At 45.0% G+C, this 26,712-nt stretch overlaps 1 protein-coding gene across 3 annotated transcripts in view; it reads left to right on the top strand.

Moving 5' to 3' along the window:
* The window catches only part of FAM53C (family with sequence similarity 53 member C), a 110,337-nt gene extending 85,525 nt beyond the window's left edge, over window positions 1-24,812 (top strand). For 2 of the 3 annotated variants that reach the window (XM_069244441.1, XM_069244440.1), the window contains exons 3-5: window positions 6,296-6,353; window positions 8,741-9,492; window positions 24,209-24,812. In XM_069244441.1, coding sequence (XP_069100542.1) covers window positions 6,296-6,353; window positions 8,741-9,492; window positions 24,209-24,445 — 1,047 coding nt within the window. In that variant the 3' untranslated portion in view covers window positions 24,446-24,812. The remainder of the gene's footprint in view (window positions 1-6,295; window positions 6,354-8,740; window positions 9,493-24,208) is intronic. The other variant, XM_069244442.1, reaches the window with a different exon arrangement.
* Window positions 24,813-26,712: the final 1,900 nt, after the last annotated feature.

Raw genomic sequence — 26,712 nt, 5'->3', positions numbered from 1 at the left:
CACCCCTATTGAAATGTATATTATCTGAAGCACTTATTGTATGTGTAACAGTAGTGAGGGTGCCCAAGAAATCACAGTCAGCCACTTCTGTGCAGAAGGATGAGCATTCTTATCTCATGGCTCCAGCCCTATTCAGCAAGCCAGGAAATGTAGGTCACAAGGCCACAGTCAAGCCAGCATGGCAAGCAGGTTGCAGTGTGCTTCAGGCCGTCTCCAGTCAGGCGTCCCACCGCTGGGCTCCAAGCTCCTCCAAGGCCACAGCATAGCACAGCCATGCCGGTCGCCCCACGAGCGAATTTCAGCGGACCACTGTCTGTTAGGAGTGCTGCTGCAGGAGGCCCAGGTCTGAGGCAGCTCTTAAGCACAGGCCCAACACTGGTCGCAGCCTCTGTAAGCTGTAGTGCTGGCATCTCTGCACAGTCCCCCAGGCAGCCGATCTTGTGGCTAGACGCATGCTAGATAGTCACTCCAACCGTCGGAGCACTGTTAAAGAGCTGCCATCTTGGCTCAGTGTTGGATCATGCTCCCATACCTCCCCCCACCCCCCTTTCCAATTTCAGTTCTTGACATCAATCACCTGAAGCTGTTAAAAGTCTGAGTGTAAACATTGACTTCCAAGTGGATTCAGTTTTCAGCTGCTGTATTTTTCATATGAAACGTCTAAGCCTAGATCTTTCAGTGTTACTTTTGAAAGAAAATGTCTTGCGGTCATTGGGTTCTTCCAGAATTACTGTAATAGTCTGTACCTTCTCATGAAAACCTGTTTAGCCCAACATCTGCAGCCCATTTAAAATAGGCATCCCACCGGGTGGTGAGAGCCCCATGCTTTAGAACTATGTTAATTTGTATGAACGTTTTCTTTATCGGACCTATTTTACTTGGCTGTTAAAGTAGCTAGGTGCTGTATTTACTTTGCATGAGGGCCTATGGACTGTGGTGGTCTATTGGGGGCAGAGAGTGCTTTGGTGTTCTATGATGCCTTTGGACTTGAGTTTAATGCTGTCTCTTTATTCTATGCCTGTCAGTGGGACAAGCATAAACAGTATTACAAGTTGATATGGTATTTCTGTGAGGCCAAAAAGTTTCTTGCAAAAAGGATGCTAGCTCCCCTGTTGGGAACCTTTTGCAAGAAGCTGTTCAAAATGATTACACAGTATTCCCACAAGAATCCGATACTGCCAGCACTGAGAATGGCTCTGATATCTATTGCAGTGACATAAGGTTTAATGCGTTTTTGTTCTAATAGCAATCCTGCTGAAAGTGTTGGTCAGTAGCTTGTCTACTATTTTTAAACATATCAAAGTGAACGACTTGTAAACTTAAAAATGACAATAGAAAGTGACAATGCTGTGGTGGTATCAACAGGTTTATATTAATTCAGCAAATATTCTTATGGAATTATAATGGTCGTACATTACTTTTTCAGTTCAAGAAAAATCGCACTAAATTAAATACAAGTCAAACATATCAGTCTGATAAAGAAGTAACCAGTCCTAGCGGGCTGCTTAAAATGTACTTAAGAAATATCGCCTGGGTGAGTCTGTACTTAGAATGAAAGTCAAGTCTTATGACCATGTAGCACGAACAACCTTTGGAGATGCAACACAACCTGTAGAACACAGGAAATGCAATATATTATTTAAGTTGATTAAAAACATAATGGATATTATAATGGTACTGTTGGAGTAATAGCAAAGAGTGACAACGCAGGTTACTACAGACCACAAACACATTGTTAATTCCTCCTCTTTGTTCAGTCCATGTGGTTGCTTTGCCTGGAACTTCATTACGTTATTTAGATAGTAGCCTTCTCCATGATCTTTCACATACACCTTCCCACGGATATATTTTAACACCGTCAGTACCATCATACTGTAATAAATCAGGGTTTCTATTATGATATTCTACAAAGTGTCAGGCCACAGAATAGGTTTAACCTTTTGTTTTGTTTTTTATAGCTTTCAGTGTTCAAACACTCCTTTTTGTTATTTTGAAGATTGTACATCAATATATTTTTTTACAGGGTCAGGGGAAGGCATTTTGTGTAGTCTGAAGTTTAGACATTTTTGCTTGACGGCCGAGAAACGTCATCAGAACTTGTATATGCAGATCTGTTAATGCTGTTCTTCTAAGCTTCACAATGGGATAAAAACAGATCATTTTATTTACATGACCACATTTTTCACCTCCCCTGTAACTGTTACCTAGCCAGCCTGTAAGTGATTTTTCTTCTTGAGTTAGACGTTTCCTGTGTAACTTGGCTACTGATTACCAGAACACATTTGATAATACCCTAGTTTTCTTCTGACCTCCTTAAATCCTTGATTAAAGGTGGTCATAAATCTGAATTTATTTGTGTTGTCAAACTAATTTCTTTTGTACATATGTTGGAAAAAGCGTAACACTTTGAATTACTCAGTTTTGAGCAACCTTATCCGTTACTTTTTGGGACTATCCTCTGACTGTACCTGTTTAATATCCTCTTTAACTGATTTCAAATTATTCATTATTTCTGCAGTATCTTGGAGACCTCAGGAGTCATCCAAATGGAATGCTCCATTTTAGTTTGGTAGGATGGGCGAACTCTTTGAACTTGTATATTATCTATACTGTTTGAACTCTCTTTGAACTTGTATATTATCTATACTGTTGAAAAGCGCTCTGATACCCTCGGGGTCTTACCAGCGCTATAGAAAACTTTCTAAATAAATTTTAAAATGGGCACCCGTTGCATAAAGAATACTGCTGCCAGCAGTTGGCTTGCTAAAAGCAGTTTTTATTGATTATATGCAAGTTTGCAATCTGTGGTCTGAGCTAGTGTGGCTGAATTTCCCACAATTGATCTAGAAACTTAAACATCCACCTTTCAGTAGCAGTATCCAGAAAAAGTAATAAATTTTGTTTAAAGAAACAATTGGGTCCATGGAAAGTCTGTATCAATATTAATAGGGCTAACTGGTTCCTGGCAAGATTGGGAGAAAGTAGTACTTGCTCTAGTGCACTAGCCACACTCCTCCACCAGTAGGAATGGGTCATGATAGGACTGTAATCCTACAAGGAGTGAGGGGTGAGGTGAGTGAGCATAATTCATCTGTAGTCAGCATGTCAGAGAATGAGAAACTCTATTAAGATGGAACTAACCAATACTGACCCCAATGTTTACCCCTCAACTTTTTTGTTTAGCCTTTAAACTTCTATCCCCCACTTTTGATTGGGGGAAAATAACCCCTTAAAATGTTCGTCCAGCTAGGCCACTGCATTTTCACTTGGACCTTTTAATGGTCTTAACCAACCAAGATAGTATAAAATATTATTGTAATTTTATTTTAATCTTCAGATGCTGAAGAGGAGGGTTAAAACTATCCGTGACAAATACAGATATCGGATTATCCAAGTTTCAGTAGGGGTCCAACTCTGTTCGTGTTAAATTGATTTCTGTTCAGTTGGTTTAGTTTAGCATGTTGACCGTGGTTGATCGGCTTGACTGGGAGAGATGAATACATCGACCTTCTAAACACAATAGCCAGGTCTTGTACTACCAGCAGTGAGCCGCACAATCAGTCTTTAAGCGGAATACTCTTTTGGTGCTGCTGTTTGATTCATGGCACGTCTCCAGTGCATGCCTAGACTATGGAGTCATCAGAGGACTGAATGTAATCTGAACTAGAAAACCTAAGAGCAGGTATCACAGGTTTCTGAAGCTGGGATAGGACTCTGATCCTACATGGGGTGACGGATGATGTATACGAGCATCATGCATCTGTAGTCCACACATTTTATGTGACAAATTCTATTACGTGGGAACTAAGCTACAATGACCTACATTTTTATTCATACCCCTCAAGTGTTTTGTTTAGGGTTTAAGCTCGTTTTCCTCCATTTTTGGTTGGGGAAAATAACCACCTAAAATCAAGCCAGGCCACTGCATTTGATGATTCTATTCAGTTGGGCCAATAATGGTCTTTCCCAACCAAGATAGCTTGATCTTATTGGGTCTGTCATTAGCCGTTTGCTCCTTCAGGTGGTCTAAGGAAGAGTGGCTTAGACAGTAACCCAACACATACAAGATAAGCTCATTTGTGTGCAAGTTCTATCTCACCCCAGTTGTAGCAGTACCCCAGGCATGCCCATAAGGAAGTAAGCTAATGTTTTAGTTACTCTGCCAGTAGTCCTTGGGAGAAATGGTTTGTTTCCCAATTGGTTGATAAGCAATATCTAAAATGTTCACTATGTATAAAGCATTGTTAAACGGGTCACTCATGATTATAAAGAGCCCTGCCTAGTGCTATCTTATTGGCCCAAAATTACTTTTGCCCAGCTACTTACATTAGGTGAGGTTGCTTTTGCTCTCCCAAAAAATACATCCCACGCTATGTACCCTGTAAAGTTGATGAATGAACTTTTTTGTTTGGTTCTTTTAGTACATCCTACTTGTAGACACTATTAAGCCCCAATATGTATCACTGTTAAGTCTTTGTAATGTGAGTTGATTTCTTTGGGTGGTTCATATCCCTCTTCTCCAGGCCCATGCCCCCCAGCCAAATGGCACAAATTCCACTACTGCAATCCTACCCTTAACATTTTAAGGCCTACCACTTAGGCCCATTTCCGTTTCCATCCTGAGACTTGCAAGGGAACTCTAATCTGAAAGTATGGAGTACTTTGACAGTTGTTTAGTATTGGATATGTTTGCTTCTGTATGTGTATTTTTGTGTGTATGCTTTTAAAATGGGCATGCTTTCAAATTGATATTGCTAAAAATGTTCTTGGTAAATTTGTAATGTATAAATGATAGACATTTTATGGAGAGTGTTTTCATGAACTTTTCACTAATCTTAAATTCTGTAATTTTATTCAAATCTGCATATGTTGAAGAGTAATGGCAAAGCTACCAGTGACAAACACGGAAACCTGGTTGCCCAAATGTCAGTGTGGGTCCATTTCTGTTGGTGTTAAATTGCTTTGCTAAATTGCTTTTTGTTCAGTGGGTTACATTGAGCATTTTGACCGATTTCGATCAGTAATGGGGATTTGCCCTTAGAGCACACTTGAGTCATGAAAACACTTTTGCAATTTTAGATGCATTAGAGACGCAAACTTTTTAACAACCTTTCCTATCCCCTTTGATATTGAAAATGTATTCCAGCACTTGCAGATTAAACATTGCTCATCTGCTGTCCAAGACCCTCATTGACTGAAATTAATTAGTGTGATGTTAAACAGGAGTTCTTTTGTTGGAAGTTCTCACAATAGTTGGTCCGCCCATGAAATGTAGTAGTCCAGCTATTATATCCTCTAGTAATAGAACTATGTAAAAAGGAAAATAAAATCTGTGCATGTTAAGTGTATTTTATTCTTAGAGGGTTGCTTGGTCGTAAATCCGGATTCCCCAAACCTATACATCATAGATTTCAGTTTGCAGATGTATCGGGAGAGAAACATATTCTGCAGTTTATTTTTCATCCCTTCATACCTAGGTGGGAGTTAACACTGGAATTTCACTCAGTCATTTCAAGCTACTGAACTCTCCAACAATTTCTGCAAGTGTGTGTTTACCACAGTTTATGTATAATTGAAGCAAAGGTAAGGGGACGTAGTATCTCAGAAGAGGTGTCCTGCTCCTAAACAAATCCTGCCTGTTTCAGCAGACAAACCTGCATACAAGGAGCATGATCCTCGACTTGAATGTCCTTTTTAAACAGCTATTGTCGGAGCATGCACCAAGCTCATTGTTACTCTTGATGTTGCAGATGATGTGCATGCAAGCTTCATAGGCAGTGCCTTCAAGTACACCTTGCGCAATATATTTTCTGATGCGCAGTATGGTAAGCTCCGTTCCATTTCCTAGAAGTTCCATAACAGTGAAAGTTCAGTGTAAGTGGCACGTTGCTTTCCAGAGCTAGCTCTATTATTCATCAAATACTTGGTAAAAATAAAATTCTCAATCCATAAAGTAGCCCCAGCTTTCTGTTTTTGTTTTGTATATAGAAGGGTTTGGTTTTGCCAACTATTGCTTAAGAGCATACCAGAATATGCTTGTTATAATGGGGATTCTTAGCATCTCCCTCAAGAGTAAAAAGGCAGAGGTCAAACAGAACATGGTCAGAGCAGTTGAGCATCATAGTTACTGCTCAAAAGCAAGCCATTTTGACGATGCACCGATAGCTGTCGACTTATATGCTCATTGCAGGGTGATATCAATGCAGAGTCATTCACAAATAAAGGTCCATTTAAAAAAAAAAAAAAAAAAAAAAAAAAAAAAAAACTAACAATGAAACCACCTCTGTCTCCTCAGCCTTTGCCAGATCATCCAGACCTCGAAGGCTGCAGCAGCCCCATTCACTTCATGTCGGGTGAGAGCAAACGGGGGTAAAGCATGCAGGGTACAGAGGGATGGCGAATGATATGCTGCATGTAAGACCTGGGTTTATCAAATGTGGAGCAAAAGACTTCAGTGTAGCAAAGCAGCACTGGAGAGTCTAGTGTTCCATGCAAGCTTTTTAATTAAGGGGCCAATGCATGCGACAGGCGACGTTAAGCCTTTGTTGGAAATAAATAAGGGGATGTATATGTCCGGAATAATTAATAGTTTTATACAAGGAGACCGCATGCTAGGCAACATAATGATGTGGAAGTGCATGCAGTGGTGAGAGCCGATGGCCCATACTGGCCAGGGAAGCGCAAGTAACTAATCAGTGGTGGAAAGTAGGAGCGAATGTAAAGTACTAGCCAGTACCAGTTCCATCCTCTGCTTACAGGGTGGTGAAGATGGCCAGCTTTTTGGGATGACTGAAGTGAGATGTGAATGAAGTTCTATAATGCGTTTACAAACGGATGAACCGTATTTTTGTGTGTGTGTGTGTGTGTGTGTGTGTGTGTGTGTGTGTGTGTGTGTGTGTGTGTGTGTGTGTGTGTGTGTGTGTGTGTGTGTGTGTGTGTGTGTGTGTGTGTGTGTGTGTGTGTGTGTGTGTGTGTGTGTGTGTGTGTGTGTGTGTGTGTGTGTGTGTGTGTGTGTGTGTGTGTGTGTGTGTGTGTGTGTGTGTGTGTGTGTGTGTGTGTGTGTGTGTGTGTGTGTGTGTGTGTGTGTGTGTGTGTGTGTGTGTGTGTGTGTGTGTGTGTGTGTGTGTGTGTGTGTGTGTGTGTGTGTGTGTGTGTGTGGTTTTTTTTTTTTTTTTTTTTTACTATTCTTTGATGGTAGTTGTGCTGCTGATTTTTTTTTTTTTCCCCAGAGACAATACACCTACTAGTTTTTAAGAGCCAACAGCCTTGGAAGGCTAATGGAATCCTTAAGTATGTTTGATTACCAGCGATTTCCAAATCACTATGACAAAATATTACATGTCTTAGCCTTTCCTTTTTGCAAATTGTTTAGATTTTTTTTTAATCATTGCCCTACTGTAATAAAACTCTGTCTTAGAAGTTAGTTGTGGACTGGAAGATAGGTGTTCTAGTGAAATGGCATCTGATAACCCTAGTTATGTTGGTATAAAAATACAGAATTATCTGCGGCTGACTCTGTGAAGGAAATCAGTAGTGGGGAATCTAAGGGGGTTTCCTTGTGTCCCACGTCAGCTATGCCCTTGGGCTTGGTCTCTTTCTGATAGAGGACTTTAGATCGTTTTTATTGTCCTCTGACCTTGGCTTAGCTCTAGTTTGCTTAAGCACATATGCAGATTTATTTCCCCTGTGTTTTGGGGAACAGGGTTCTACCTAGGCTGACTTGAGACCCTGGGTTCCCATTGTTTGCATTTGGGTTTAATGTTTTTGTAGAGTTGGATCTTGAGGTTTCTTTTGGACATCATTAGGCCCTTAAGCTCTCATGGTTTAAATTTAGCTCGCTTGTCTCCATAGGATTACTTGAGCCCTCTCATTCACCATCAATTTATTTCGAGGGTTTCTTTGATGGCTATCCTAGCAGGGTCACTTTAGACTCCAGATGTAGAGCTTCCCACAGAAGCGTTGATTTGCCCAGAACCCTTATGTACCGGTGATCTAGCTTATGACCACTGACCTTTCTGTTTTTGTTCTCAATGTATATTCTTGTTGATATTGACAGCCCTTGAAATGGAGAAGATGCAACCTCTTCATTTTTTTTATTTATACAGAGATCCCTTAGAGCATCATTTTAGTGTGAGTTTTACGGGCAGTTGGTAGTGTTTTGTGGTAGACTAAAAGGGCGAAATAATTAAAGAGCAAAGGGACAGGTAATGAGAGCTATAGCACATAAACTGTGACTCCTATTTATTGGTCTGGCAATACAAAGGAAAGTTGTAGTGGTAGTTATAAGGCTGATCTGCAGAGCCATTCCCTCTGTGTGGTGTTTTTGGCACGGGGACACTTCTCTTTAGTCCAGGTCCCTAGTTGGAGTAAATAGTGAAGGGCATAGGCTGTCACTTATGTGGGTCATGTTCTTTGCATTGTACAAATGAACATTTCCGTGATGTGTGATTGTTTGCTGTGACACTGCCAGATGTCGATTCCATGTAGTATGATTTGTGGTTTCTAACTCTTTATGGTTAGACAGCATCTGTTTCTCTGGTGTGATGTCACTGGGTGTAGATAACAATGGTACCTGTGGATGTGGTCTTGTTATGCATGTAGGTCTCTGTGGATATGGTGTTTGTGCCATGGCTTGAAGTGGCCCTGTAGTTGAGTGAGGTCTGCAGTGTTGAACTGAGCTGTAGGTAATTGGTTTGGGTTATGGAATGGTTTTTAAAACCTTTATTTCTGTTTCTTCTAGAGGATCGCTCTTGGGGTCTCCTGAGTCAGCGACCAACGACTGAATGTCAGGAGTGTGTCCAACGTCGTCATCACTCCAGCCTGGGTCTACACCTCCCCCTCCTCAGCAGAGAGAACTCTCCTCACCTAAGGGGCCCTTCTTGCACTCCAGCCACGGACACCACATCCACTCCACCAGCTCCTCCTAGTAAGAGACACTGCCGCTCCCTTTCTGTGCCTGAGGACCTCTCCCGCTGGCGGCCCATATGGCGGCCCACCAGTTCTAAAGTCTGGACTCCTGTTAAGCGGCGTTGCAACAGCGGGGGAGGTGGCGGGGGGCTGACTGTGCAAGCTCACAGCCCCACCCCACAGGCCACCAACCTCAGGTTCCACAATGACCCCAGTGCCTCTTTCAGATGTATCCAAGCCTGCAGTCCACCCTTCTTTAGCCTGGCCTTCTGTCGGGAATCGCCGGGGTCTTGCACTCTCTCACCAATCGGGGCGTTCTCTGATGGTGCCGAGGGGCCAAATTGCTTTTCTTTGCAACGTCGCTTCTCTCTCTCACCAGTTCTCTTCAAGGACACTGGACAATTCCTGCCCTCTGCCAGCAGCTCACCATCGTACACGCCTGAACTGGTGCGCAGACAGCACTGCCTGCCACGTAGCCAGTCCCAGCCATGTGACCTAAACACCAGGAAATGTGGGACCAAGCGGCGCCATGAGGAGGATGTGAGGTGGCACCGGCCCTCACTGGACTTCTACAAAATGAACCAGGTGAGAAATGGCAGGGATTAGTATGACTGCCTTGAGGATTAAGGTTTAGAGAATGTGGGACACACCAGAAAATATTGCAGAAGAGGTACACCAAGTGGGCAGAGGAGGAGGCATTATAGTGAATTGGAAATGGAATAGGGTGTAACTTGGGACAGGGAAGAGACTAATGTAGGTGGCTGAGCAGGGGGGCCGTTCTGTGATTGTGGTCCACTTCTGGTCATTCCTGATTGTATTGCTTTAACATTTTTGGGGAGATAATTGAAATTTTAAGTTCTTCAGAGTAAGGATAGAAAAGTAGGTATTCACTGGTCCAGACACTATGCAGGCCCAAGTCTATCACTTCTGGATACAAATCCTATTTCTTACTAAGGAGTGGAGGAGCACTAAAGCTCCAAGATATTATCAAATAATTGCAGACAAATATTTGCAAGGTAGAGAAGCGCACAGTGTGCTATGTTTAGACAGTGAAACCTATTTCTCTGGTGAATGAACTAAAATCTCACTGTAGGGCTCACAGAAGGGATTATTAGCACAGTATAACAATTTACAGTTCTTTGCAGGTTTCTGTTGTTGGTAACATGATGTATGTTCTGCCTCATAATTTTGGGCTGGGATAAGTAAAAGAAAAATGGTTCTGTGCAAGCTCTTGGTTGGAGCTTTGTCTCCAGGTATGATTCCAAAGACTGTATTTTTACAACCTCCGCTTGAATCTCTTGCGTGGAAAGACACTTCAGATTTATGTTTTTTCAACATTGGGCTCAGTCAGGACATTGTTGCTCCAGTGGAGACGAAAGGTGAAATTGAACGAATGTTCATGGGATTTTTTAAATTTTTTTTAATAACCATTAATGCATGGGCGCATAGACATGCTTGCAGAATACTTGTAACCTTCACAAAACCTATTTCAATGTTCATTAATTTAAAGAAAGTCTAGTCACAATTGACCACGTTTTCCAATTCTTTTGGCGCTTTCATTAAAAACAACACCCACCAATAAGCCAAGTTGGTTGTAAAGTATATTCAATTTCCCCAGCTCATTTCCCCAGACCTGGCAGGTTATGAAACTTGTGAACCCTTATTGGGTCTTTTCAATAATCCCAGTTCTTCGTACCAAGTTCAGGGACTAAAGGCATCATTTTGCATGTGTTTAGGTCACAGACTCAAATTAAAGGTCCTGTTTAAAAACTAAATTGTCATCCTAAAGTTGTTCTTTCAGGTGTGTGTTGGCATTATAAGGGGGAGAGGTTCCCAGTGAGCTCAACTTGTTTTTAAATCAGTCTCAGACATTACCTTGAGAACGCGGACTGAGTATGCCTTTCAGTGAAGGCAGAACTTCCTCCATAATTTGTGGACTGTTTGTCCAGTTAGAGTAATCTGAGGAGTTTAGTGGCCAAGTATTAAACTTTAATGTATCATTCCGTCGCAATAAAAGTTTGTCCCATGTTAGCTGCTGGAGGCACACCCACCATTTAGTGAAAAGCAGGGAACCTGAGCAGTGGTTGAGTGACTGCTGTTTTCCAGCTCTGAGGCATGGCAGAAAAACCTCAGCAAGGGATTTCCAGACCATATTCTGCGACTGAAGTGATCTACACTTGAGAGGTCTTTGAACTTGAGAAGAGTAACAAGGATTCCTTTGTTTCGAAGTTCTTTATTTATCTCTTAGCCAAGAATAAATGGAGTACAAGCAAGTTCACCTGCAAGCTCTGTCAGGAATCCAAGAAGGGACAGATAGTACTCTATTCCTTTTGTTTCATGAGACCAAACATCTTGGTGCATGAGAAGGAATATTTGAGGAACAAGCGGGAAAGAGCTCCTAAAACAGAGGCCTTGGAATCATCAGACAACTTTCTGGCAGAGGAGTAGCGGTAATTTGAGGAGGGAAATAATCCATCTTTAAGAATGTTTCCATTGTACTGCATGGAATGCGCAACTTGAGTATGGTGTGTATAACCAATCAAAAATTGGTAATGAAAAGATGAAACCAATATAAAGAATTCCATCAGAAAAAAATTAGACAAAGTGGGCATTTTCCACCAAAGTGTTATGAAAATATAGTAATAAACACAAACATCACCCATGAAAACCCCCCTCCCATAAAAGTAACATACACCAGAAGAACAGAATAAGTTATTTTGAGAACCACCTCCAAAGCTTAGTGTGTCTCTTAAGCCATGCAAAGGTGGCCATTGTGGGTTGGGTACAGCAACTAGCTAGAAGTCAAGACTTTGGGCCATCCCCCACTACCATTAGCTAAAGGACTTAGACATCAGGAGTTGCCTCTGAAAATGCTACTGCCCCCAGGAGGCTGGGAGAAAGTTTGACCATCCATGAGGTCTGAACACTTGGCCTCTCTTAATGTGCATGCCCTTTGTTGTAGCTGATTAGATGTGCCAATGCTTAATTTGTAACATAGGTGTTCAGCCCGTACTGACAAACGTTTGTATTGCTGAATACCGAGGCTGTGTAGTCTTGATTCCACCTCGTGGCACACCACTATATGATAAGTTGGGAGCAAGGATCTCATAAAAAAAAAAAGGCACCTTTCATAACGAGGACAACACACATTTGAAAAGGCAAGTTACAGGCAGTTTAGCATCCTTTCAGGGGTGGAGGGACAGTATTTAATTGGTTAGAGGGGAAAGGAAGAAGGTATATCTTTAGAGCAGAGGTCTTCAACCTGGGGGCGGGCCCCCCTTGGGGGGGCCTCAAGTGATCCTGGGGGGGTGCCAGACTCTGGCCAAAAGCAACATTACACAGATAACAGGTCTTTGTTTTAAGCAGAAGCATGTTACTGCATTTTTTTTTCAAGGTAACAGTACTGAACTGCAATGTTTTAAATAGGTCTAGAAATATTTAAACATTGCCATCTTTATAAAATAGTTGTGAGAAATACTGCGGGGGTCCCAATGATTTTTCTTTTTGCAACTGGTGGGGTGCGGCATAAAATTTGGGGACCACTGCTTTAGAGGCACATAAGCAACTACAAAAATTGATGTAGCAATGGAAGAACAGAAAAGTGGGTAGAGCATTTGGTGAAATATGCCTGCTACATAAAACTTATTACTTCAAATTTGGAACCATACCCCAAATTGCAAAAACCATTGCATGCAGGTTTTGAAAAAGTAAGCAAAAGATCTATTAATAAAAGAAGCAGTAGAAAAGGAACCTCCCCAATAAAACACAGAAGTTGGGTCTGTTACAGAGGGAAGGTTTTCTGGCATAAATATCTTAAAAAGATGTATGTTTTCTCACAAGTCCATCTAGTTTCTCAGGTTTGTCATGATAGATAGTCTGTACCAATTAAGAGTTATCTCTTTTGGTATAGCCTCTGCAGACAGTGTGTTTATGAAATATTTAGTGGTAGTAGCAGCACGCCTAACAAGTTCCACCTTTATGTGTACCCATATGTGGACGATTTGTTGGTGAAAGAGATTTAATTTCTGGCATGGCAAAACACCATTCAAATAATTGTAGTGGTAACAAAGCTAGGCTTCAGTCTGTATGAACAAGTCCAACCCATTTAAAAAAATAAAAAAATAATATATATACATATACTTTATTGGGTGTGCATTTGAACGAATGAGTTGGGCAGGTAGGACTTATTGCTAACCTCTAATTTGTATCAGCTGGCAGCATCATAATGATGATACCTCTACACAAAGATCTGAATTCTCAGGAATGGGAAGTTTATCATATAAATCATCAGTTTAAAAATCCTAGACTTTCAGCACTTACATTTACCATATGAATGTTGGTCTATGATTAAAGAGCCAGGAAGAGAATCCAAAAGGTACTGCTATGTAGCAAAACGGTTAAAATACAACCAGGAAGAATGCTGGTGTAGGAAGAACCACTATTATAAAATTGCAGATAAAGCAGTTGCTGAACTGTCATATTTGGTAGACCATGGCCTTTTCTGTGGTTCTATGAATCTACTGATTAGTCATTTCAGCATATAACCGATGTAAACCAAATAGATTTTTTCTTGAGAAAGGCATGTAGTTATCTTATCGTTTTGGTCCTTGTAGGAAGTTGGCTCTGTATGTACTATTTCAAAGTAAGAAATAACATGCACAGAGTCCAAGGGTTCCCCTTAGAGGTAAGATAGTGGCAAAAAGAGATAGTTCTAATGCTCTATTTTGTGGTAGTGTGGTCGAGCAGTAGGCTTATCAGAGGGTAGTGTTAAGCATTTGTTGTACACACACACTCTGACTATTCCAGGCCAATAGGTTTTTGTATAGAAAAATATATTTTCTTAGTTTATTTTAAGAACAACAGGTTCAAGGTTTACAAGTAATACTTTAAATGAAAGGTATTTCACTTAGGAACTTTAGGAACTAGCAAAATAGCATATACAGTTTTCACACAAATGGCAAATAGCTATTTTAAAACTAGACACTTAGTGCAATTTTCAACAGTTCCTGGGGGAGGTAAGTGTTTGTTAGTTTTGCAGGTAAGTAAACCACCTACAGGGTTCAAGGTTTGGTCCAAGGTTGCCCACCATTGGGGGTTCTGGGCAACCCCAAAGTTACCAAACCAGCAGCTCAGGGCCGGTCAGGTGCAGAAGTCAAAGTGGTGCCCAAAATGCATAGGCTTCAATGGAGAAGGGGGTGCCCCGGTTCCAGTCTGCCAGCAGGTAGGTGCCCGTGACTTCGGAGGGCAGACCAGGGGGGTTTTGTAGGGCACCGGGGGGACACACAAGTCAGCACAAAGTACACTCTCAGCGGCACGGGGGCAGCCGGGTGCAGTGTGCAAACAGGCGTCGGGTTCGCAATGTAATCCAATGGGAGACCAAGGGGTCTCTTCAGCGATGCAGGCAAGAGGGGGTGGCTCCTCGGGGTAGCCACCACCTGGGCAAGGGAGAGGGCCACCTGGGGGTTGCTCCTGCACTGGAGGTCGGAATCCTTCAGGTCCTGGGGGCTGCGGGTGCAGTGTCCTTACCAGGCGTCGGGTCTTTGAAGCAGGCAGTCGCGGTCAGGGGGAGCCTCTGGATTCCCTCTGCAGGCGTCTCTGGGGGGGGGGTCAACTCTGGCTACTCACGGGCTCGCAGTCGCCGGGGAGTCCTCCCTGTAGTGTTTGTTCTCCAAGTCGAGCCGGGGGCGTCGGGTGCAGAGTGCAAAGTCTCACGCTTCCGGCGGGAAACGTGTGTTCTTTCAAAGTTGTTGATTCTTTGTTGCAAAGTTGCAGTCTTTGTGGAGCAGAGCCGCTGTCCTCTGGAGTTCTTGGTCCTTTTAGATGCAGGGTAGTCCTCTGAGGCTTCAGAGGTCGCTGGACCCTGTGTAACGCGTCGCTGGAGCAGTTCTTTAGAAGTGGGGAGACAGGCCAGTAGAGCTGGGACCAAAGCAGTTGGTGTCTCCGTCTTCTCTGCAGGTTTTTTCAGCTCAGCAGTCCTTCGTCTTAGGTTGCAGGAATCTAGTTTCCTTGGTTCAGGGGAGCCCCTAAATACTGAATTTAGGGGTGTGTTTTGGTCTGGGAGGGGAGTAGCCAATGGCTAGTGTCCTTGAGGGTGGCTACACCCTCTTTGTGCCTCCTCCCTGAGGGGAGGGGGGGCACATCCCTATCCCTATCCCTATTCCTGTTGGGGGAATCCTCCAAAATCAAGATGGAGGATTTCTAAAGGCAGGGGTCACCTCAGCTCAGGACACCTTAGGGGCTGTCCTGACTGGTGGGTGACTCCTTGTTTTTCTCATTATCTCCCCTGGACTTGTCACCAAACGTGGGGGCTGTGTCCAGGGGGCGGGCATCTCCACTAGCTGGAGTGCCCTGGGGCATTGTAACACGAAGCCTGAGCCTTTGAGGCTCACTGCTAGGTGTTACAGTTCCTGCAGGGGGAGGTGTGAAGCACCTCCACCCAGAGCAGGCTTTTGTTTCTGTCCTCAGAGAGCACAAAGGCCCTCGCAACATGGGGTCAGAAACTCGTCTCTCAGCAGCAGGCTGGCACAGACCAGTCAGTCCTGCACTGAACAATTGGGTAAAATACAGGGGGCATCTCTAAGATGCCCTCTGTGTGCATTGTTTAATAAATCCAAAACTGGCATCAGTGTGGGTTTATTATTCTGGGAAGTTTGATACCAAACTTCCCAGTATTCAGTGTAGCCATTATGGAGATGTGGAGTTCGTGCTTGACAGACTCCCAGACCATATACTCTTATGGCTACCCTGCACTTACGATGTCTAAGGTTTTGCTTAGACACTGTAGGGGCATAGTGCTCATGCACCTATGCCCTCACCTGTGGTATAGTGCACCCTGCCTTAGGGCTGTAAGGCCTGCTAGAGGGGTGACTTACCTATGCCACAGGTAGTGTGAGGTTGGCATGGCACCCTGAGGGGAGTGCCATGTCGACTTAGTCATTTTCTCCCCCCCAGCACACGCAAGCTGGCAAGCAGTGTGTCTGTGCTGAGTGAGGGGTCCCTAGGGTGGCATAAGATATGCTGCAGCCCTTAGAGACCTTCCCTGGCATCAGGGCCCTTGGTACCCAGGGTACCAGTTACAAGGGACTTACCTGGGTGCCAGGGTTGTGCCAATTGTGGAGACAATGGTACATTTTAGGTGAAAACACTGGTGCTGGCGCCTGGTTAGCAGGATCCCAGCACACTTCTCAGTCAAGTCAGAATCAGTATCAGGCAAAAAGTGGGTGGTAAATGCAACAGGGAGCCATTTCCTTACAGTCCTGTCTTCAATTCTCATTTCGTCCTTGACTTTCTTTGGGTTCCCCTTAATTGTTGGTTTACCCCATGGATGTCTTGAGACCATTACTGTTCTATCTGTCCTCCACATTTTCCTCTAGCTTCTCCTACCACATAGACTAACATGTAAACTTTTTTCTGCCAGTCCCTTATGGCTCCGCTTCAAATATGTATCTTCAGCCTGCTAGCATGTGCCATCGGACGGTGCCTTGTCTTACGTAGGCTTCTCAAAGAAAGGTGTTTGACTTTTTGTGCTGCCACTGACCCAGGTCCCCATCATCTTTCCACCTGACACCTTGCTAATCTACAAGAAATACATTTGCACCGTAACTCCTAATGTGAACTTTGAGTAGTTTTACCTGGGAAGCAGTTATTGTGAAGATGAAAGCCTCCTTAACAATCTGTCAGTAGCTCTCATTGCAGACTGTAAAATCCCTGATTAATGCAGTAGTCTTCAGCAAGCAGGGCAGGAGTAGTAGTTTCCTGATTCTTGTGCTTAAATATTATTTTGCATCCTGGAACAAGAGTGATCATCTACTCTACATCACAGAATTGTGCCCTACATCACAGAATTGTGCTGTACATCACAGCTTTTATTGTTGGCTCCACCTCTGAGCAGTACCGAAGAGTAAAATGTTTTTGCAGAGCTTTTTGAGTCCCGACCATTTGGAATAATGGACGTGTGCAAGCTACAAATTATTGTTAGAGGTAAGGAATTAGTTTGATTTGTCAAAAGGACTCTTCAGCCTACAGATGAGATCATTCATATCAGCGTATGGAAACCAAGCATGGTGGTGGTTTAAGCACACAGCACATAAAATGCTTCACCTAGTCCTTAAGGCCATCTACTTTTCAGACACACCAAACATCTATATAACAACATGCATCTCCTGCTCGTTCTCTACAGACAACTGGTTTGCACCTTCTTGATGCCCAGAGTCCTTATGCTTCTTCTACATATCCATCCTTCCTGCATGGGTCAGTATTAAGAAGCACCCTCCTACACCCCATTGAAGCTGCCAACTGCCTTATTGATCTGTGCCCACCACTTTACTCCTTGCTATTTTACCAACCATCAGATACCCACCCAGTAACAAACAATTGCAGACAGATTTGTAGTTGCAAGTTTGTACACACTTTTTAGGTTCAGTAGCATTGTTCTGTCTTAATGTCCCTCCGTGCAGATATGTACCATAACAGACAGCTGTATGCTCCATGCCAGTGTGAAACTTTTCATGCATACGGTTTTCTTTCAAAACGTACCTACATTGCTTCTGGGTGAGGGACTTCTCGGTAAATATAGAACTAAAGGAGACAAGTAATTTCTTTCTGGAATTCATAATAAAGGTCTCGTCATTGACAAGTCTGGCAATATTCCTATTGTAAACAGTCCTGTTGGAAGTTGTGGAAAGATATCTGATAAAGACTTCTAGTTGCAGATTCCTTACCTTAGAATTTTCCCCTAGGCATCAGACTGGATCCAGAGATTTTTCTTCCAGCAGTACCCTTGTGCGTCGGTCTACTCCGTGGGCGTTTTTGGCATCGTGATGACATCGGGAGTAGTTCATAGATGCCACCCTTGCGCAGTGACGTCAAGTCTTTTCTTTACGTGCCACGCGGTGATCTGGAGAAGAGCTCCCCTGGCTATTTTTTGCACACATTTGACCGTTTTGTCAAGTTTTTCTGTGAATCATTGGTGTGTCGAGGATGTCCCCGAAGACCGGGTTCAAGCCCTGCGAGGACTGTCATCGTACGATGTCAGTGACAGATCCTCATCGGGTTTGTCTGTGGTCTCGAGTGCGATCACGACCTGAAGTCTTGTTCAGTGCTGGGCCATGCACCTGAAGGCTTTGAGGGAGCGGTCCCTAAAGCTTATGGCGGCCTGGCACTCTACTCCGTGTAGGTCCCGGTCTCGCTTGAGAGGAAGGTCTCGAGGTCGTTCGCGGAGTCATCACCACTCGTCTTCTTCCAAATCCTCGGGTAAAGGTAAGAAGTCCCATCGCTTTCCGACTTCGCCCTGTTGCTTGGCCGACGCGACGCAGGAGGAGCGTCCCTGCTTGAGGTCCCTGTCCTCGGAGCCTTCATTTGGGTCACCTTCCCGCTTCCCCTAGTTTGCCGGAGCGACCCCGCCCACCTTACAGTTTTATGAGGCCATGCGCCTCATATTTGGGCGGTCTGACCCCAATACGGCACCTTCGGGCCCCAGGGGTTCGGCTGAGGGGCCTTCGGGTTCTGCACCGGCGGCTTCGGCTCCAGCCTTCAAGGTAATCTCTGGATCCGTGCCGGTCGCACCCTTGAGAACTTCCCCGCGCCGGGTTGATTATCAACACTCCCGACGTCTGTAGTGGCCATTATAGACGTCGACCCAATTCTTATCCCCAACGAGTCGGAGCGACGTCGGCCGACGCTGCCTTCGACTTCAATGGGGCCTATTCGCCCCAGGTTGGATTCAGACTTTTTCTTATGGGTACGAATATGGGGAGCGGTTGGAGGGGTCCCTGGATCCTTATGAATACCAGGATGACCCTTCTATGGACTGGGCTCAGGAATTGGGTGAAGCCAGGGGTCTAGATACTTCTCCTGACGCTGGCATGCTGTCACCTCCTACTGTGGCTATGGCGGAGGGAGCAACTTATGGTATGGTGGTCAGTAGGGCAGCTGAGGACCTTGGTCTCGAGCTTCCCACTTGTGAGGTCAGGTCTAATCACCTGACGGAGGTGCTTCAGCTTGGGGCTTCTACTTCTGAACCCCTTTTGCCGTATAATGAAGCCCTTACCAATGTCCTTTTGCGTACATGGTCCAAACCCAACACGGGCTCCTGTGAATAGGACATATCGCACGCCGCCATCAGCCCGCTCCGAACAACTCTAAATTCCTGTCCCAACACCCCACGCCTGAGAGTCTTGTTATCCAGGCTTCCTCTTTTTCAGGCGCATTCCCTTCCGCACCCCTGGATAGGGAATCCAAAAGACTAGAACAGTTTGGCAAGACGTTTTCTTCCTCCAATCTCGCGCTGCGATCTGTGAACACTGCATGCCTTTTGGGCCACTATACCCACTCTTTGTGGGATACAGTTTCACAAGTCCTGCCGCAGATATAGGAGGAGGCCCATGCTATCATCTCCCAAGCTGTGAACAATCGGAGAGATGCGGCAAAGTTACAATCCGTTGTGGGCTGGGCACGGCCGACTCTATGGACAGATCGGTTGCCACGACTGTGGCCTTACGACGCTACGCTTCGTTACGTACTACTGTTTTTTCTGGGGATGTCCAACAGTCACTCATGGACTTGCCCTTTGATGGCTCCTGTCTCTTTGGAAACAGTGGATTCGACCTTGGAGAGATTCAAGGATTCCCGGGCTACGGCTCGGTCCCTCTGTCTTTCCTCTGCCCCTCGCCCACCAAGTCTGCTTTTCGCCCCTTTTGTGGCCACGGAAGGGGCTCACTGTTGCGTCTGCTGTTCAGCCTCTGCGTGGACGGGGAAGCAGAATCCACTTGGCTGTGGGACAGGGAACCAGAGGTCTGCCCAGTCCATCTCTGCCCCTGCTGCAGCCTCCAACACCTCCTAGACCGTCCTAACACTCCTGTCCATTTGGTGGCAGGATTTGCCATCACCTACCCCACTGGGAAAACATCACCACGGACAGGTGGATTTTGCAGATCGTTCGAAAGGGCTACTCCGTCCCTTTCGAATATGCACCACCACCCATTCCACCATCGTTCAATCACCTTCCAGAGGATCATTTGGCGCGTTCCCCGCCAGGAAGTCACAACTCTCTTGACCAAGGGAGCTATAGAAAAGGTCTCTGTGCCATAAGTAGGTCATGGTTGTTATTCCCGCTACTTTCTGATATCAAAAAAGGACAAGGGCTTACATCCTATCCTAGACCTTCGGGGACCTGAACTACTTCCTCAAGAAGGAGAAATTCAAAATGCTCACCCTGGCTCAGGTTCTGTCTGCCTTAAACCCAGGAGAATGGATGGTAGCGTTGGACTTGCAGAATGCTTATTTCCACATCCCCATCCAGCCTGCCCACAGACGTTGCCTATGATTCGTGGTAGGTCACGAGCAATTTCAGTTTACCGTGCTGCCCTTCGGCCTTACCAGTGCCCCTCGGGTGCTCATGAAAGTGATGGCAGTGTTTGCAGCTAATCTGCGCAGGTTAGGGGTCTCAGTCTTCCCCTACCTCGACAACTGGCTGTTGAAGGTGGACTTGCCCCAGAAAGTCGTCTCCCACCTTTAGACTACGGTGAACCTCCTGCACACGCTGGGGTTCACTATAAACGTGCTGAAGTCACACCTGACTCCCTCTCAGTCGCTCCCTTTCATCGAAGTGGTTCTGGACACAGTGCAGTTTTGGACTTATCCTCCCGAAAAGCGAGTCCAAGACATTCAGGCTATAATTCCGATCTTTCGGCTTCGATCTTGGGTTTTGGTGAGGCTGACTCTGAGGCTGCTGGGCCTCATGGCCTCCTGCATCCTGCTAGTGACACATGCCAGACTGCATATGCGGGCTCTGTAGTGGGACCTGACGTTCCAGTGGGCGCAGCATCCGGGGACTCTCTCCGACCTGGTCCAGATCTCGAAAGGGACTGCGAAAGACCTGCAGTGGTGGCTTTCGAATCCGCATTGGGTCCACGGCAGAACCCACTCCCTTCCCCAACCAGATCTATCTATAGTGACAGATGCGTCACTTCTGGGTTGGGGCGGCCACATGGGAGAGGCGGAGATCAGAGGCCTCTGGTCTCCAGCAGAGTCTGGGCTCCATATCAATCTGCTGGAGCTCCGGGCGATCAGGCTTGCATTGAAAGCATTCCTTTCCTCTCTCAAAGGGAAAGTGGTGCAGGTGTTCACAGACAATACTACCACCATGTGGTACTCCAACAAACAGGGTGGAGTAGGGTCCTGGACCCTCTGTCAGGAGGCATTACGCCTCTGGACATGGCTGGAACATCAGGGCATTAGCCTGATGGTTCAGCATCTGGCGGGCTCTCTCAGTGCCAGAGCGGACAAACTCAGCCGTCTATGCACAGCCGATAACGAATGGCGTCTCCAGCCAGAGGTGGCACAAAGTCTCTTTCAGCAGTTGGGAGAGCTTTGGTAAGATCTGTTCGCCTCCGCTTAGAACGCGCAATGTCAGCTGTTTTGCGCGTTGGAGTTTCAAAGGCAGCACTCGCTCGGAGACGCTTTTCATCTCGAGTGGAACTCCGGCCTCCTTTATGCCTTTCCGCCTATACCTCTTCTGCCCAGAGTTCTCAAGAAAATCAGGAACGATGGGGCCAAAGTCATTTTGGTGGCTTCGGACTGAGCACGGAGAGTATGGTATCTAGAGCTATTGAGCATGTCCATCGATCCTCCACTCAGACTGCCTCTTTGGGCGGATCTTCTGTCGCAGCAACAGGGGACGGTTCTCCATCCGAACCTGTCTAATCTCTGCCTTCACACGTGGACATTGAGCAGCGCCAGTTGACTGCTTTTGCCCTTCCACCCGAAGTCTGCAATGTTATCTTGGCAGCCAGGCGTCCAACAACCAAAACTGAATACGCCTGTTGTTGGAATAAATTTGTGGCATGGTGTACCAACAAATCTGTTGATACCCTTTCCGCCCCTCTATCCGAGGTTCTTCTGTTAATTCTTTCTTTGGCCCAGCAGGGCTCCGCTTTGGGCACCCTTAAAGGGTATTTATCTGCCATTTTGGCCTTTCTTAGGAGATTTAAAGAGTGAGGGTTGATCAGGTAGCCTATTAGGAGTAGATTCCTAAAAGGGAATCGCCCATTTATTTCCTCCCAGTCCATTTATCATGACTCAGTGGGTCCTTAATCTTGTACTTACTTATTTGATGTGTACCCTCTTTGAGCCAATACATAATTGTCCCTTGCGGCTCCTTACCTTTAAAACTGTCTTTCTGGTAGCTATCACCTCTGCTCGCAGGGTGAGTGAGCTTCATGCCCTTTCCTCACAACCTCCTTACTTAACTGTGCACCCTGACAAAGTAGTGTTGCGCACTAGGACTTCCTTCCTTCCTAAGGTGGTTACACCCTTTCATGTAGGCCAGTCCATCACTCTGCCTACTTTCTACACACCTGAGCATCCTTCTCATGAGGAGGAGCGACTCCACCGTCTGGACCCAAAAAGAGCGTTGGCATTCTACCTCAATCGTACTAAAGATTTCCAGGTGGACGATCAACTCCTCATTGGGTATGTGGGTGCGAAAAAAAGGGAAGACGGTGCAAAAGCGTACCATCTCTTGATGGGGGCTTCTTTGCATCAAAATGTGCTACGCCTTGGCCAAAAAGCAACATCCTGAAGGCTTGCATGCTCATTCCACCAGAACAACTGCTGTTTACACTGCGTTAGCACGCAGATTTCCTGTCCTGGATATCTGCCAGGCAGCTACTTGGGCATCCCTGCACATGCTTGCTAAGAATTACTGCCTGGACAGTCAGGTCCTTCGGGACGGCTATTTTGGTCGTTCGGTCCTGCAGGACTTCCTAGTATGATCTTGGTTGGCAGCACACCACCGAGGATGGCATTGCTTTTGGTATCCATTCTAAGGTAAGGAATCTGGAACTAGAAGTCTCTATCAGATGTACAAGTTAGTCACCTTCGGTAACGAAATCTCTGATAGAGACATATTCTAGTTGCAGATTCCTTAACTCCCACCCATCCTCCCCGCTTGAGAACTGATTTCTAGGGACAGGAATTCCCCCTTTCAGGTCCTTAGCTCTGACACACTAATCTCAGTGTTCTTAGCGGCTTTGCGCTTTGGCGTGGAAAGTTGTTAAAAGAAACAGACGTCGCTGCGCGAGGGTGGCGTCTATACTACTCCTGATGTCATCACGGCAACCTCGCCCGCAGAGTCGACCGGTGCCACCTGCCGGCACGCAAGGGTATTGCTCAAAGAAAAATCTCCAGATCCAGTCTGACGCCTGGGGGGAAATTCTAAGATAAGGAATCTGCAACTAGAATATGTCTCTACCAGATATTTTGTTACCGAAGGTAAGTAAATTGTACATTACAAGTAACCTCTCAAGCATAGACCACAAGGGCTCTGAGAATCTGGTGCTTTCTTCGAGAATAGTTATCTACAAACACATCTGCAGGGCAGCTACCTGAATCTCCTGATCTGCATTTACCAAATATTACTGTATTGACTAAAATTAGAAATCCTTATCACAGAGCCACTGCACAGTATTTGAATAAGATGCTGCAAAGGAAATGCCTACTTTCAGAATAGTTTGCAACCTGAACAGTTATATATTCTCACCCACCTCCCCAGTATTTCCTTTTGAGGTGCAGCATTACTACATTGACATGCCTGTTCACGCTGAAAGGTTACACAACCACAATCTAGAGTTGTGTGGGGCACCTAAGAATTGATGTCCTACTGAGCTAGATAAGTCAATTGTAAACTCCCACATTGAAACGTTTTGCGGAAAAACGTGTTGAATTCTTCTGTTCAAGCTGTAAATCATAGAATTGGGATCTAAAATTATACCCCTTGCAAAGCTGTTTGTACTTGTAACATTTTCTTACAGTAGCGAATAGGCGAATCATGTAACCTGTTGATTTATTGATGCAGAATGTGGCAATAGGGTTTAAGGCAGACTGGCATGGGGCTTGTGGTATTGCACACAATGAGATTGTGGAGGATTGACATTTGATACCACATTTGTGAATAGGCCCAATTGTTATGAAGCAAGATAAACTATCTTAAAAATAATTGGGTGGGGGGGTGGTATTTACTCCACTGTTAAGGGGTATGTTGTTGGTGTCTTTGTTACAATATCCTTGGATGGCAGTGTTGAATTGTTGATTGTATTGGCTGATTCAGATATGACTTTGAGCTTACTGCAGACTCCACTCTGTTAATTTCTTTGCTTTATCAAAAAAGAATTAAATATCCTGCATACGTTGTGTTGGGCATATTTTATGTGATGAGCACACTAGGTTGATTGCTGGTGAAGTTAAACATATTGATTTATGTTTTGCTTTGTTTGGATTTGCCTCATGATTTTTTCTTTTGCAGAAGCAGAATGTGGGAACCCTCTGTTTCTTTGATAACTCTGATGAACGGAGCTCTTCCTCCTCCTTTCTGGCTTGCACTGGGATGTCACCCTGCCCTTCCAGCAGCCCTATCACCAGCTGCATCCATGTGCTGAGCGAGGAGGAGGAAATCAGACGAGAGCGTATTACATCCACCCACTCCAGACTCTTCCAGCAAGACTTTGCCGACCTGGATCTGAACCTGATTGAGGAAAATTAAAGCATCCAAACTCAGGAAACAATGATTCTAGGAGACATCTCAGCTGCAGAGCCAAGCTCCGGATCTGGTGCTGCGCATAGTGTTCGGAAGACTCGTGCAGGCATTCTGGAGCCTGGAACATTCCATTGACTGGCTGCCCCTCACAGGGGACACTTGGGGGTGGGGGGGGGAGAGGGAGTTTATGTGTTGTTTTTACATGTCCAGCAGGAGTCTGGGTCTCAATTCGGCAGATGAGTCTGGAGCGTCTTAGAAGGGCCAGCCTCCACCACCAGCTTCCCATCACATTTGAGGCAGCCTTCCCACCAGTGGGAATGGTGGCTTCATTTGTTGCGTCCTATTAAAAAAACAAAGTGGGATATGTTACTAACTTTGGATTTCTTTTTTTTTTTGGGAGGTGTTGGTGTGTTGGGTGGGGGCGCTAGGTGGGTCGGTGAGGGGCTGTGAAATATTTTTGGGGAAGCGGAAACTCGTTTCTTTTATTTGAGGAGGGTGCACTTATGGTTCCATAGGGAAATTAGAACGGCAAATCCAACATGAGACAAATTAAGCATTTGAAGCACAGAGTGATCTCTCTTGTAGCCCACGTCTTCCTAAGGTTGTGAGCCATAAGATTGGGGGCGAAAGAGGGAGTAGTCCGGGAAAGGCAGAGGGAGGATGGTTGCAGAATATTGGGTACTGGGAAAGGTGAGCCAAGGAGCTATGGGTAAATAGAAGGGTGAAATGGAGACAGAAGATCTGCTTTGGAGTGCTGGGTTCAAAATAGTTTAACATACCACATTGTGGGCACTGAAAAGAGCGAACCACAGGTTGGGGAAAATAGGGCAAAGGGTGGAGGGTGTATACTTTGGACTGTTTTAGGCCGCTGAAATAGGTCTTCCCCAATGAAGATGAGTTATGTCCACCTTAACCGGTTTTGATTTGGAGGCCAAAGATGACTATAGAAATCTTTCTTCACAAGGCTGTTCAATGAGTGAATCGTATAATCTAATTTAGCACAATTTACTGTGAATGAAATACCCTTCACAGTAGACATTTTATGAGTTACAATTTATTAATTACTGGAAAATATTTTGCACTGTACAGCAGAAGCCTGACAAGTGTTGTCCTGTATGTTTCGGAGAGGAAAGCCCAATAGTTTGGAAAATTTTCACTAGCTGTTCGTGTTCTTTAAGCTCCTAGGCTGGTGACTGATGCATGAGAACCCAAAGCGTTTAAGTAATTGATGCCCAAGAATTGGTGTTCAAGACTCTTAAGTCATAGTAGCAGTACCTCGTATGATTAGACCAAACGTTTTTTGGCATTTGCAGAGAGGTGATTTAGGACTGTCTTAGGCACCTGGGTACTACAGAAAACTGGTAAAGTGACCGCCTTGTCTGCCCACAACTTGAGATGGGTGTTTGACATTAGCGAACTTCATCACAGTGTGGTTTTCAGGTGTCGGTTTACTTTGAAGCAGACATCAGGAACTCTTCTGAAAATTCCTGTGTTTAGATGTGCCAAAAATGCTTTAAAACCAAATTTATAAAACAAAAATCCCTTTACACACGTTATGCTCCCCTGTCCAGCAGGGACTTTCTTTTCCGCCCCTTGATGTCCAAAATTGACTTTTTAGTCCTTAAATCAATACTCCGTACTGCCTGTAGCCCTGTCCTTGAAATTGTCTTCCTAGTGTGCTATAAAATGTTTTTGTATGGTGGAGTCACAAATGGGGTGGGGGTGTTGTAGTGATAATATTTTAGGATCTAAGGTTCAGTGTGATTAAGAATGTTGATGGTGATCGACTCCAGACATTGGTGTGTCAGTGCTCTTTTACACCCTCTTACTCATTTATTTTGGTATAGTGGCCTTGATTCTTTTGTAGGAAGTGTTAAGTTTCTGTGGTGCTGTCACATTGCCAGCCCCTTGCAGACCTGGAACAAGCTGTTTTGTCTTTTGCGAGGCATCTTTTCCCTCATTAAAATTTCTCATGTGTGCAGATGTGGGCCTTAAAATTAGAGGTTTGAAACTGTCATGACTGTCTGACAGATGTCTGTGATGGCAGACACATTATGTCTGCCTCTGCACCTCACACGGCTGTCATGTTCCTACTGCACAAAGATGACCCTCAGTCAGTGATCATGAAGCCAAGTTAGTGTTGGAAAAAGTGGTACCCGTCCAGGGCACAGACACCATCTTGTTCCCAAGGTTGCTCACACAAGCGTCCAGAATCAAAGTTGCAGAGTTCAGTCAGCTCAGAGAGACTGTGGAAAAAGCCTTTAGCATCCCAC

This window comes from Pleurodeles waltl, chromosome 7 (assembly GCF_031143425.1).
Source record: "Pleurodeles waltl isolate 20211129_DDA chromosome 7, aPleWal1.hap1.20221129, whole genome shotgun sequence".
Taxonomy (NCBI): Eukaryota; Metazoa; Chordata; class Amphibia; order Caudata; family Salamandridae; genus Pleurodeles; species Pleurodeles waltl.
Note: the sequence above shows the minus strand (reverse complement) of the source record. Positions and strands in the feature narration are given on the sequence as shown.